The 15,041-nt window shown below is 38.6% G+C and overlaps 2 protein-coding genes across 2 annotated transcripts in view; both read left to right on the top strand.

Moving 5' to 3' along the window:
• Positions 1–15,041, top strand: part of LOC129808017 (homeobox protein aristaless) — a 156,389-nt gene that overhangs the window by 36,122 nt on the left and 105,226 nt on the right. The window lies entirely within an intron of this gene.
• On the top strand, positions 6,095–11,587 carry LOC129806705 (uncharacterized). The gene has a single exon (XM_055855477.1). The coding sequence runs from the start codon at positions 6,095–6,097 to the stop codon at positions 11,585–11,587; it is 5,493 nt and encodes a 1,830-aa protein (XP_055711452.1).

Consider the following 15,041-nt stretch of genomic DNA (forward strand, 5'->3'; position numbering starts at 1 on the left):
CAGTCACAGAAAATATGTTAATTCTTTTTGTGGTGTGTTATCGGAAAAAGATCATTCTTTTGTAGGTACGATGTGGAGATACTGCTGAGTGAACAACACCAAATTATGTTCTGTTAAATTAGTTATTGACAACCAATTAAGATCTTATCGATTTTATTATATGTTAAATTGGTAACACAGTATACCCCTCCATGGTATAGGAAGGTTTATAATTTGATCTCTCTCCTGGGATATTTAATTTCTCATATTTAAGCAATTTGCAGCAAGAGGGGTATTATACACTATATTGCTTTGTAAAAATTGAAAAGAAGAAGTTTTGCACCGTCGCGGCTGAAAAGGAGGCAAAAATCGATAGATGTCCATCGTCCGCGCGCGAAATATAAGGAAGTGTAATGAGAAAGAATGATGATGATGGAAGTGAATATGAATTAACTTTTCTCAATATTAATACATGGCATAATATGTGGTAATTACTGAGTATAATAGGTTGAGCACGATATCCTCATTCTAGTGAATAACAGCGATATTCACCCCTGATTAACTCTTCTATAACAATACCAGAAGCCTAATAGACACTACAATTGGCTAACTTTAGTAGGTCGCTTTGGGAGAATCCCTGATGGCAGTAAAATAGATCCCCATCAGACATTCCATCATTCAATTCAAATTCGATATGCCCCCTGAATAAATTTGTATGGTTTTTTAATTGGTTTTCGTTAACGTGCATTTTGTTTTCTCGTGAGCCGATCCAAATTCGATAAAAGAATCACTTTTCTCCAAAGTCACCATGAGATTTCATTTCCAATCTTCTCTCATTCACCTTGTGCTCATACTTTTGGGAATTTTTCCTCTTTCTGTTTACAGGGTGAAAAATCGACTATTGGCGCCGCTCAATATATATATTTTTTTATTAAATTTCTACAAACACCTCTCTATAATACCATTCTTTAATTATTGCAATTCGTTCCTCAATGTGTGTTTTTGACCACTCCGACACAAAACAAGTCCGTTCTGTTTTTTTCTCCCGCACCTTCTCACTGTGCTCGAGATAATTATAAATTGTTTATTTCATTAGTGAATTCAGTGGGAAACGATCGGCTATCGATTGAAGAGTTTATTACTCAAAAAAAAAAACTACCAAAAAAGGTAGAATAGGGAGAATGTTACGAATATAGGGAGTGGTAATTTTTTTTTTAAAAATTTTAATCAATGAATGAAGAAATATGATATACTTCAAATGAATACCTTGAAGTATCACTCTTATGATCATTGATCAGTGTATTTTTATTCGATCGAAAAGCCAGATAGGAATTGCTATTTACACTCAAGTAATTCTTGTTAATCCAATAAATGGTCTTTCAATCTCGTAAATTACAATCAAAGAACCTGAGAAGAGTGGGGCAATTTGAAATAATTATTCATAGTTTGATTTTAGAATAGTAGGGAATCTAGTTAAAATACATAACTATATATTGAATAAAACAAATTATATTTTATACTATTAGTTTTTTCATGTTGATATTAAATTTTCAATGAGAAAATCTCGCACAATCATCTTACAAATGGTTTAGTATTGGACGATGGGGTAGTTTCATACAGCTGAAATACTTATTTGAAGACTCATTAGCTAAACATTTATGAACTGTATCAAGTTATTTTTTTATTTGTTATTATTAGTGTGTTGTGGTGGCCCCTAAACAGACCCAGGTTCTACTACTGGTCAGTCTATAAATTTGTATTGTACTCATTCCCTTCATTTGTCAGGGTCTTATTTTGCTATCCCTAATAAAACATAGCAAAGGTATGCCTCGTCGTCTTTTAGACAATATCGGAAAATCTCAAGTGAGCTTAGGCCTCTATTCCTTTTAAGAGCGAGCCAAGAGCACAGTAAGCACACTCGTAGGCAGGTCAACTAGCGTTACATTTTCCGTCTGGTACCAGGATTAGCTTAGCACGTCGAAGACCAGGTCGTTTAGCTCAGTGTATCTTGTGCCCCTCAGCTGCCTTTTAGATGAGAAGGTCCTTGCTACGGCCCAAGAATAGCCACAAATAGGCATTGGACCAATGATTGTCTAAGCTTCTTTATGCGCTGCTTCACCACGCTCAACACAGCTTATGTCTAGTGATAGTTTTCTGAGATTCTTTACAAGCAATTTCAATGAAATTTTAGAATGTTTTACCTAACATCAAAACTTTTCTAGCGATAGGTCACATCCGTCCCCATTCTACACCGAGAAAAATTTGGATGGTATTTTCTACAAATCGTGTCTTTAAATTCTACTGTCTCAAAAGATAGTAGAAAATACCATTCTCCATAGAAACTTTCCTTTAGAATCTACCATCTTGATATTTTAAAATTTACTATCCTATGGATAGTAAATTCTAACAGCCAGATGGTAAAATCTACTATCCTCATTTAGATTTTATACCTTGACCTCTCTTAGATTCTAATATCCGGAATTTTACTGGCCGCATATTAGATGTTAAAATTTAACTAGAAGACAGTAAATTTTAACGGAGGATAGTAATTTGGATTGAAATTACTATCCAAGCCAGTACAATTTGCCATCCTGCTGTTAGAATGTCATCGTGGAATATCGTGTGTGCCGATGCAACGGTTCCCGATATGCTTTGAATACATTATAGCAATTCGTGGCGCAGCTGGAAGATGCTGGACTGTCATCACAAAGGTCGCGTGTTCAAATCTCGGCTGAGTCGTCAATGTTGGAAAAAGATTTTCACGCATCAAAATGGCTTGAAATACAGAGAATGTCATCCAAGAAGGGCCCCAAAGCTTCAAACAATGGCCAAAAATCAATGAAAATAAGGAAAAATAAATTTTTCCGACATTTTTCATTCACTCATCAAAATTTACCATCCGGCTAGTAAAATCTAATATCCGGGATATTAGAATTTACCATCCGGCTATTAGAATTTACTATCCATGCAATAGATTCTACAATTTTTAACAGTCCAATTTAATATCGCGTTTGCTAGGTGACTTTTTACTATCCGGCCATTAGAATTTTGTATGGAGAATGGTAAATTTTACCATCCACATTTTTCTCGGTGTACTTCAAGGTACCCCAACCAGAAATTGACCGGACTCCATCTCTAATGTTTATTAACCGATTTCTACGAGTTTATTTAAAAATTTAATTTTGTAAAATTTATAAGTCCCCAATCACACTACTAGGACTGTACATACTTTAAGGGCAGAATCACATTGACAATCATATGCTCGCCGTGGCCTCACTGTATTTCGTTAATTTACGCATTTTCATTGCAATTGTTACGCAAATTCTCGATTACCGTATTACCTTATCTCATACTCGGTGAGATGAAAATAATATAAGAAAATTGAAGATATAGGGTAAAGTGTTATAATTTGGAATTAGTGTTACAAGTTGGACAATTCGCGGGTACAAGTTGGACATGGCTTTTTTCTCGATAAATACAGTACAAAATTGGTTTTTAAGCACAAGGAACCAAATTATAAAACTAAAGCATTAAAAATATACAAATAAAAATGAAGTACTAAATTTATCAAGACAAAAAGCCCTGTCCAAATTGTACCACTTTACCCTAAAACAAAAATTCGATAAACGGTGAGCAAAAAAAACTAAGAAAAATTAATCGTACAGGTTTTTTTGCTCGCCGTTTATCGCATTTTCGTTTTATTTCTTCAATTTTCTTATATTATTTTCACCTACTGCCACCGAGTATGAGATAAGATAATACGGTAATCGAGAATTTGCGTAAGAATTGTAATGAAAATGCGTAAATTAACGAAATACGGTGAGCATTTAACTGTCAATGTGATTCTGCCCTAAAACTTTATAGATTTTTCTAGAAGTTGGCAAGATTTTTCCTTGAATTTTTAATGGAATTAAAATACACGTCAATTCTGAGATAAAGTAAGCTTAAAGATTTGTATTAACTATTTAGTGTCAAAATTAAAGTTATCCCATTCTGAATTACAGGATTTATGACGTGTCGTCTATTCTAACCTTCCCTCATTTTTTTTATATTTAAAGATTTAAAAGGTCATCCCGATCAGCTATAAAATTACAAAATACTTAATGGAATTTAACAATTCTATTTTAGCCTCGTTTTTGTGAAGTTACATACATATTAGCTTTAAGGATTAAAGAAATTTGACTCTTTAAAATTGAAGATCCTTATCAGAGAATACGAATCAACCTCTAAACCTTAAAGGACGATTGAGTCACCGGTTTGTAAAAGTTGTTAACTAAGAAGCTTGTATTAAGAACATTAAAAGTATTTTCACTAAGTACTTAATTAAGGACTTTCGACTGAGCACTTTTTAAGTAGTTACCTTCATGTCTATATAAAGTTATGTTTTTAATTTTTCAATATTTTTTTTTATTTCTTAACACTAAACTTACCGACCATTTTTGGTCATTTTTTGGTCAAATGACAAACCGAGGTAAGGTAGAATACTCAACAAATTCGTCTTGGAAAAGAGCAAAAAATTAAAATTTAAACACTTTAAAATATATTGCGTGCATATTTCAAGAAATTCATAAAGTTTGTTAGTGACATTGTACCGTTTAAATATATGTTAATTTTAAAAAGTTTTTAAACTGGTCAATTTGATCAGGTCTTGGTAGGTTTATTGTTAAAGAAATACAAAAAAATTCTTTGACCTATAATTGGAAAGGTGAACACGTTGCTATCATCTTTTTTATGTTGTGCGGCACCACACTTTTTCGCTGATTGCGACTGTTGCCGGACAGAAGTGTTGTCGTCCTCATATCCCACAGAAGAAGTGTTTCAAATGCATTCTAGGAACAAGAAATCGAAAAGACGATCGGTTAAAGAATTAAAATATTGGAGGGACTCCCGGAATATGAGTTTCTGGAACTCAAGGAATACTCCCGGATCATGCACTGAAAGGACGATTCAACAGAATATGATACAGTTGCTGCAAATTTATGCTTCCGTGTTTTAAGTTGAGGGCATTCAAGGGAAGATTTAACTGGCTTTGGGATACTTGTAGACGAAATAACGTTTCCGGATTACAAGCTGTAGAAGTAATGTAGAATTAAGCTTCACTGATCATTGAACATCCACTTTTATAGATTTATCACTAATGGCCTCTACACACTAGTAGAAACTTATTTAAAAAATGCCTTTTTAAAGAAAATTTCCCCTATCCTTGTAGGCAGAAACGTCAGACTTTTTTAAAAAGACATTTTTTGACGAAAATTGCTTCTAGTGTGTAGACACCATAAAAGAAGAAAACTTATAAAAGCATTTCACGCACTTTATAACGTTTTGTGTTTATATTTTTCTGAAACTTAAAATTTTTTCAACTCTTGTTATACATTGGTGTTGGAAACGCGAGCGCTAACTGGCGGAAATATTTGAAGATTTATTATGTAAGCCCTTCCGGCACATTTGTCAGTCTTTTTGTAGAAAACGTGGCGTGACGTGCATTTGTGAATTTTCATAGGAAAAGAATTTGCGTAAGTTAGGATATTTCCTCATGTTAAAAATCTATTTAATTTAGTAATATTTATTGGTTAGATTTGGCTGAACTCCTTGGGAGACGATCAAGCTAGTCCTGAGTCAGGAAAAAGAGTTATATAACTTGGTAGGTTCGATAAACGATTGAAAGAAATTTAAAATGGCGTCAGGATAAAAATTATTAATTGAATTACAGGTTGTAAACTTTCAAAAAGCTTGAGGTTGGTGGAAGCAAACGGAGGCCGTTTGAGATTAAAGTAAGGATTGAATTGTTTGAATTAAAGAAATGAATTGAAGTGTATATTTATTTTAGGGACCACCAACATTCATTCATTCATTTGTAATCAGCCATTTAGTCATCGCCAAAGTAATCAAGTCCTTGCAGTCCGCCACGGGGAAATTGAGTTAATAAAAATAAATACAGTCCACTATCTCTTGATTTGTTTGACCCAGGGGACTTGGTCCCCAACAAGTGGTCCTTCTCACCGTGGATCAGTGACTGCAACGGACTGCAGAGGATTTGATTGTTCTGTCCGGAAAGGACCGCGATTGTCGCGATTGTGATTCTTGATTTGTGAGGGCTTTCCAGACGAATAGCACGATGCCTCGCAAGAGCCAAAGGGCAACAAAAGGTCGACCTCCAACTCGTTATGGCTTTGATGAGGAGGATAACGACCTTGAACTGACTCTCACTCAGGCTAAGATTGAGAGAACTCGTAAGGAAATGGAGTTTTTGTCATTGCGGGAAAAGGAACTTGAGTTGCGCCAAAGTATGATGAAATCTAAGCGGATGAATTCACCAACAATTCTGGGGGATGTCCAGGGGGATATTCCAAGGACCTCAACACCTTTTTCATCGAATTCACGCAAGAAAGTTGAACTTTTCAACCCTCTGGTTACGAGGGGAAATGTCGTGTCTGATGATGAAGAGGCACCAGTGAATCTGGACGTGATCGTTGACAGGTTTGCAGAGTTCCAGAAGAAACTGATTGACGACGCAGCCCCGAAGAAGGAAGTTCTCACAATGACAAATGATCAGTTCCATTCGGCAATTCAGGAAGCTGTGAAGGCTAAAGAAAGAGAAATTGACACCAAACTTACTGGCTCCAAAGTGAAGCAAAATGCCACTAATGATGTGGACAAACACTCAAAAACGTCATCGGATGTTTTGGAGGTTATGGAGCGTTTTCTTGTACGCCAATCTTTTGGAACAGATGTACAAAAGTTTGATGGGAGTGTGAAGGAATGGCCGTTGTTCCGTGCTTGGTACGAGAACACTACCCAGACGTGTGGATATACGGATGTTGAGAGACTCAACCTGCTTCAGAGGTGTCTCACTGGAGAAGCCAAAGAAACAGTCAGATTTCTTCTCTACTCAGCATCGAATGTGAACAAGGCTTTGTCGTCACTGGAAGAGCGATATGGACAACCTGAACATCTGATTCGCACCATGATTGCACAGGTGAAGGCTTACCCACCTGTAAGAGTAGACAAGCCGGAGAGCTTGGTTGAATTTTCCACTATGATGGTGAACATGGTAGCAGCGATTGAGGAATTCAACCGAATGTGCTACATTGATAATCCCCAGCTGCTGGATGAGCTTGTGCTAAAGCTCCCGATGTCAATGCAGATTTCTTGGTCAGAATTCCAGGTGACCAAGAGCTACGTGACAGTGAAAACCTTGTGTGACTGGATTGCGGTAAAGGCCAGGGCGGCGAATTATCGTGTACAGGTTAGGGACTCAGCGAAAATTGAGCAGAAACCTGTCAAAGGCAAAACCGTGGCAACTGTCAATGAATTGACCGAGCTGAGAGCCGAAATGGCGGCATGCAGCTTTTGCAAGGGAAAACATGCCCCACAAAATTGTGAGACTTTTAAGAAGCTCAAAATAAGCGACAGATGGAAGATTGTGAGAGAAAAGGGAGTTTGTTTCAGATGCTTGAAGCCAAATCATTCTCTCTCAACTTGCAGTGATAACGGAAAATGTCCAAAACCTGGTTGTGGTCAGAAACACCACAATCTTCTCCACAGAGATGACAAGCAGCAAATGTTCTCTCTAGCTCAGAGAGAAGATGAGGAGAAGCTAGATGCTTCAGATTTCCCTACTGAGACTGATCAGGACTCGGATCAGGAAGATGAAATTTCCCCACAGAGGGGAATTGTGATGACTGGAGCCACAGTGGCTCATGCCAATACGAGTAATAAGATTCTCATGAAGATACTTCCGGTGTATGTTACTGGACCGAAAGGTACCTTGAAGGTCTACGCCTTTTTGGATGAGGGCTCCATGCTGACAATGATGAAGGCATCTCTAGCAGAGAAATTGGGGCTTAGTGGACCAAAGTGCCCTCTGACGTGGCAAGGAGCTGGACCGACAGCATGTACTGATCTGACATCGACTGTTGTCAACTGTAGAATCAGAGGTACTCATCCCAAAGCCAAGGAGTATTTAATGCAGAAAGTTAGGACTGTCTGTGAGTTAAGTCTCCCTAGGCAGACAGTGGATATGGAAGCACTGTCACGGGACTGGAAACATATGGCCGATGGTCATTCTGAATCCATGGTGGATGCAGAGCCCGATCTGCTGATAGGGCTGGACAACACTCCCTTGATTGTGTCACGGGAGATTATCCACGGACCGTGGAACGCTCCCTATCTGGCTTTAACTTGGTTAGGCTGGGTAGTAATGGGAAAATTGAATAATCAAACCTCATGTGAGGTAAAGACCTACTCCTACTCTATTGTGGAACGCAAAGATGAGCTGTATGAAATGGTGAAGAATTCCTTTTCCTTGGAGGGCTTTGGTACTGAAGGTCAAGAGAAGGTACTCTCTCGTGAAGATAAGAGAGCTCTTGAAATCATGAAGCGCACCACCCGTAGGACGAGTGATGGGCGTTTCGAGACTGGATTGCTGTGGAAGCAAGGTCATCAACCAATTGTGCCAGAGTCAAGAGATGTAGCTGTCAAGCGCTTGTACACCATGGAGAGGAAACTAGACAGAGATCCGGCATTGGCCGAGGCTTACTGTGCCAAGATAAGTGATCATCTTGAGAAGGGATACTTGATAAAGCTCACAGAAGAAGATAGGATGACTCCTACTGGAAATACTTGGTATCTTCCACACTTTGCGGTTTTTCACCCGGCTAAGGGAAAAATTCGAGTGGTATTTGACTGTGCGGCTAAGTCAGGGAATGTATCACTTAACGATCTGCTGATGAGCGGGCCAGACTTATTGAAATCACTTCCGGCAGTGTTGGAAAACTTCAGAAAGGGTAAATTCGCATTCACTGGAGACATCAAGGAGATGTTTCATAGAGTTTATGTTAGGGCAGAAGATACCAACTATCAAAGAATCCTATGGAGAGGAATGGATAGGAAAAATGAGCCAGAAGAGTACAAGATGAATGTGATGACATTTGGGGCATCTTGTTCTCCCACTCTAGCGTCATATGTGAAGAATCTAAATGCCCAAGAATATGCCGAAGAATTCCCAGAGGCAGTGAAGGGAATACTACACAATACATACTGTGACGATTATCTGGGATGTGCAGATACCATTGAGGAGTCTCGCGGATTGATCAAGGATATTGTTCAGGTTCATAAAGCCGGTGGCTTTGATATAGTGAACTGGACAGCCAATGACAGCAGAATTCTTAATTGTGTGAGTGACACGATGAAAAGTTTGAATGCGAAGGATGAACCTGAAAGAATTCTTGGCTTGTGGTGGGACTCTTCTGAAGATGTCTTCACTTTCAAGACCACATTCCATCGCGTCGCATCTGATATTCTGTCTGAAGAGAAGATACCCACAATGAGAGAAGTATTACGGCTGGTAATGTCAATCTTCGATCCATTGGGATTTTTGGCTATGTTTTCGGTGAAAGGAAAGATGATTCTCCAAGAGATTTGGCGTCAGAAAATTGGATGGGACGACATCATTTATGGTGTGGCTTTGGAGCAGTGGCAAGCATTCATCAAGGAGCTAAAAATGATTGACACAGTGAAGATACCGAGATGTTATTCTCCGAAACTTCCGGAAGCAACTTCAATCCAGCTACACGTCTTTGGAGACGCCAGCGAGAGTGCCTATGCATCTGTTGCATATTTACGGATTGAAAGTGAAAATAGTGTTGAAGTGGCTTTTGTGTGTGCTAGAACTAAAGTTGCTCCATTGAAAGCTACCAGTATCCCAAGACTTGAGTTACAAGCTGCAGTGCTTAGTGCGCGAGTTAGCGTTGCGGTAAAAACATCTTTGGATCTTGAATTTGATCGAGTGGTTTTGTGGACGGATTCCCTAACGGTGATGGGGTGGATCAAAAGTGATTCTCGTAGATACAAGCAGTTTGTTGGACACAGAATAAGTGAAATTGACCAACTGACAGAGATTCATCAATGGAGATGGATTTCGACTACACAGAATCCAGCTGATTTGGCCACGCGTAGAAAGCCGTGTGATTTCAGTGCGTCCTCTAAATGGTTCACTGGGGCGCCCTTCCTGAAATTGGAGGAGGAACAATGGCCTCAAGATGATAAAAAACAAAAAGTTGCAGACAATGGAGACATTGAGGTGTTTCAAGTGTTAGTGAACGTTGAAAGGTTTATTGGAAATCGTCTGATTCCAGAGATGAGTCGTTTTTCCCGCTGGAATCGACTTGTCAGAGCGACTGCTCAAGTGAAAAATTGTGCGCAGTTTTGGTTGAAAAAGTGGCGTAAAGCGAAAGAAAATCTAAAAACAAGTGAATTACCCGGACTCAAAGTGAGTGATTTGATAGAAGCAGAAAAAGTGTTGCTTCAGGAAATACAGTCAGTGTACAGAAGAGAAATACAGTGTCTCCAAGAGGGAAAAGTAATTCCCAAAGAAAGTGATTTGTATCATTTGACGCCGTTTGTGGATTCTGATGGATTATTGAAAATGAGATCACGTTTGCAAAATAGTGAAGTGCGAGTAAAGTGCCCCATTATTCTTCCGCCGAAGCACGTGGGGACAAAGTTGATTATTAGTGATTTTCATGTTCGGAATCATCACCAAGGACGAGAACAAGTTGTAAACAACGTTCGTGAAAGATTTTATATTCCAAGAGTGAGAGTGGCAGTCAAGAGGGCTTGGCATGAGTGTCAAATTTGCAAAAACAAACGCGCCCAACCTTTGATTCCTGAAATGGCCGTGCTTCCATCCGCAAGAGTTAATGATTCAGTGTATCCCTTTGTAAAGAGTGGAATGGATTATTTTGGACCATTAGAAGTGAAGGTGGGTCGTCGTGTGGAGAAAAGATGGGGAGTAATCTTCACTTGCCTAGCGACTCGTGCTGTGCACTTGGAAGTCGCACACTCCCTGACGACAGACAGTGCCATCATGGCAATTAGACGTTTCATGAATCGACGCGGATCTATAACTGATATGTTCTGTGATAATGGAACAAATCTTCGAGGAGCTGATAACGAATTTCGACGACTTTATGCAGCCGTAGATGAAAAGAAGATTCAGGAAACCTTCTCCGAAAAGCGTGTGGAATTTCACTTTAATCCACCAGCCGCACCACATATGGGCGGTGTTTGGGAAAGACTTGTCCGTTCCGTCAAAGTTGTATTGAAAGAGGTCATGAGGACACGGCATCCCACTGATGAGGAGTTGCACACATTCTTTATTGAAGTGGAGTACATTCTAAATAACCGGCCTTTAACTTATGTGTCGATTGATCCTGATGACGAGACTGCCATCACTCCCAATCATTTCTTGATTGGAAGATCTGGAGAGAACCGACCGATTGGGACCTTTGATGACAGCGATTTGTTCCTCCGCAAAGCATGGAGACGAGCTCAGTATTACGCAGACCATTTTTGGCGTAGATGGATGCGTGAGTACCTTCCCGAGTTGACAAGACGAACTAAGTGGTATTCTACCACTAAAACTATCAAGATTGGAGATGTCGTTGTTGTGTGTGATGAACAGTTACCTCGCAACCAGTGGCCCTTGGGTCGAGTGGAAGAAGTATTTCCTGCCCCTGATGGGAAAATTCGTTCAGCGATGGTAAGAACTCGTTACGGCCTATACAAGAGACCAGTTGCAAAGCTTGCTGTGCTGGACGTGGAGTAGGTGGGTGCAGGAGCACCAGAGGGGAAAATGTTGGAAACGCGAGCGCTAACTGGCGGAAATATTTGAAGATTTATTATGTAAGCCCTTCCGGCACATTTGTCAGTCTTTTTGTAGAAAACGTGGCGTGACGTGCATTTGTGAATTTTCATAGGAAAAGAATTTGCGTAAGTTAGGATATTTCCTCATGTTAAAAATCTATTTAATTTAGTAATATTTATTGGTTAGATTTGGCTGAACTCCTTGGGAGACGATCAAGCTAGTCCTGAGTCAGGAAAAAGAGTTATATAACTTGGTAGGTTCGATAAACGATTGAAAGAAATTTAAAATGGCGTCAGGATAAAAATTATTAATTGAATTACAGGTTGTAAACTTTCAAAAAGCTTGAGGTTGGTGGAAGCAAACGGAGGCCGTTTGAGATTAAAGTAAGGATTGAATTGTTTGAATTAAAGAAATGAATTGAAGTGTATATTTATTTTAGGGACCACCAACATTCATTCATTCATTTGTAATCAGCCATTTAGTCATCGCCAAAGTAATCAAGTCCTTGCAGTCCGCCACGGGGAAATTGAGTTAATAAAAATAAATACAGTCCACTATCTCTTGATTTGTTTGACCCAGGGGACTTGGTCCCCAACAATTGGTATATGTTCGTCGCATTCTCTATTCAAGTCTCCTCTTTTTGCCACAGATGTCGATAGTGTCGCACAAAAAAATCCTTCATTAAGGACTTCATAAGTACTTATTAAGGACTTATTTTCTTAGCCGGGATGTGCAATACGGAAAACAAAGTTTTTCAACGTTTCTTGCTCTTCAGGAACTTCCCGCAGTCCGTTTGTAAAGGCTACGTTTTTGTTTTTTTAGGTATACTAGAACCTCTGGAAAATAAAGAAAAACTAAAATTATGGATTTGGAAAAACATAACAAGTAATATCAAATTGCAATCTATCTCGAATTTGGTACAATTGTCCTATGACGTCCAGTGTTATAATTAATATAAGTTTTCTGACTGTTGCAATTTATAAAGGAAGGAATTTCAAAGAAAATGCTATTCCACATGAAATATCATACAATGAATTTCTCTTAATTTACCGAGGATTCCAAGAATTATATTACAATAACAGGAAACTTTAGGAACTCCCTCAGTAAAGTAATTTCTTTGATTTATGCCCCATACAATTTATCTAATTGCAGCAATATTTTAAAGGGACAGATAATCCTAACCGGCTTATGTAGGTGAGATTCTTAACGTGAGCTAGCTCGGAGTGCATGCAAATTCGATTTAGAGCTGAAGTTGGGAGACGCCATTCAGTTATCTTGAATCAAATTCGTGAAATTATACAAATTTTGTATTTAAACCAAAATATCAAGGATTTGGATGAACTGGCACAAAAGTGATATATGGGTGAAATGTAGACCAGAATGTTCTCTATAATTTTCCCATAGAACATGATCTCATCGATTACTCAGAAGCCAAGATAAGCGAGGTTTTTTGTTTCTTAACTTGTTTTTTTCATCCAGAGTGCCCCAAGTAGTCATTTGTTGAACTTCAACTATATCAAAGAATTGTTGTATTTTGTGGGACTTTCCATTTAAAACCATATTTTAAGTGTCTTTGTGGAGTAGAGGCAGTCAAATTGGCATCTGAGTGATTTCAAAGCGTTATTATGGGAAAAATCAATTTTTTCACACTTAAACGGCAAAATCGGAGTGATAGCGCAGTCTGAGCGGAAAATGATGTATGGACGAAATGTAGAGACAAATGTGCTCTACAATTATGTCGAAGTAATCATCAAAATCGGTTCAGCGACAGTCGAGATAATTGAGGTTATGTGATATTGAAATTGGTTTTTCGACTGTGGCGCCCCTGGTGTTGCTCCCACGAAGTTCAAATATTTTAGAAAGTTGTAGCATTTGGTGAGATCTTTCGTTTAAGCCCTCATTCATCAAAATCGGTCATATAGAACCGGAGATATGATTTTTTGAATTTTGTGAAATTTGACCCCTCATATCTCCGGTTCTGTTTTAACCACAGCGCACATACGCACCATTTTGGAAACGTCCTAGACTGGACTACAACATACTAAAATTTCATTAACTTGCACAATGCCGTTTTTGAGAAAAGTGACTTTGAATTCCAATGAATTTTGACGCTATCACAGCGCCACCTGTGGTGACTTTTTGAACTTCCATCTGAAAGTGCTCATCGAGACGAAACCAAAAAGGTAAAATTTATGTCGCTATGTTAATTAGAACCGGAGATAGAGGCCGGTCAATGTTCGAACTTTGACCCCTTATAGCTCGGGTCAGGGGTTATGGATCGACTTAAGGTTTTTTTTGTTTGATAGGTATAATCAACGGCTACAACATACTAAAATTTCAGCCCGATTGCATAAGGAATTTTTGAGTTATTTAACTTATAAGATTTAAAAATTTTCTTTTTAATAATAGCGCCCCTAGCGGTGGTTTTATGAACTTTCGATGTTAGAAGAGCAAGTGGCATTTCATGAGAGCTTTCCAAAAAGCCCTCATTTTTTAAATTCTGATAATTAGAACCGGAGTTATGGCCATTTTAAGAATTTTTTTTTGGACCCTTATAGCTCGGGTCAGGGGGTCGGGGGACCTTAAGTTTGGTATTGATGGAAAGCTCTAAGGCCCAGCTATAACATACTAAAATTTGAGCCCGCTCGATGCCATAGGGGCGGAGCTATTGAGAAAACAAAAAAAGGGGGGTCTTCAAAATGGCGGAAGGAGGGGTGGGGGGTGGGGGGTCAATGCACCAAGTTGCAATTTTCACCCGATATATAACCTTTGCCGAAAACCGCAAGTCGATATCTCTTTTAGTTTAGGAGCTATTAAGCTCCAAAGAGCGGCCGGACGGCCGGCCGGACGGCCGGCCGGCCGGGAACGTAACTTAGCCCCCCATATATTCGTGATCAGGAAGTGGCGAAACACATTTTGGCCAAGTTTGAGCGCGATCGGAGGACATGAAATTTTGTTAGGATTATAGTAGGTGAGATTGTTAAGAATCTCACCTAATATCAAAATTTTCGTGTTTCTGAACGATTCACTGTGTTCATCAAATTTCATGCACATGATTGAAAAAAAAATTTATAACCACAGCTCAACATAATTAAATAACAATTTAATTGCTTCATTTATTCACCTTCATGCAATCATTGAAACAGTGTCACGAAGGTGTTTTTGATGTTAATTTGGGTAGTACTCATGGGTTCTTAAAAGAACTTCTTTTATTGTTGCTCAAAAAAGGCTAAGTAGAATCTTTAAAAAAAAGTTTTCATACACTTTCTTCCAGGAACATTTAAATGACTTTTTGAGGTTGTTGATCAACAAAATATTTACAATGTTAAGCGATAAAAATTTGGGAGATTGTTCTTTGATGTGTGATACAAAAGATGGTAAAATCTTCATTGCTTGGAGCATTTGGGATGGAATT

This window comes from Phlebotomus papatasi, chromosome 3 (genome assembly GCF_024763615.1).
Source record: "Phlebotomus papatasi isolate M1 chromosome 3, Ppap_2.1, whole genome shotgun sequence".
Lineage (NCBI taxonomy): Eukaryota > Metazoa > Arthropoda > Insecta > Diptera > Psychodidae > Phlebotomus > Phlebotomus papatasi.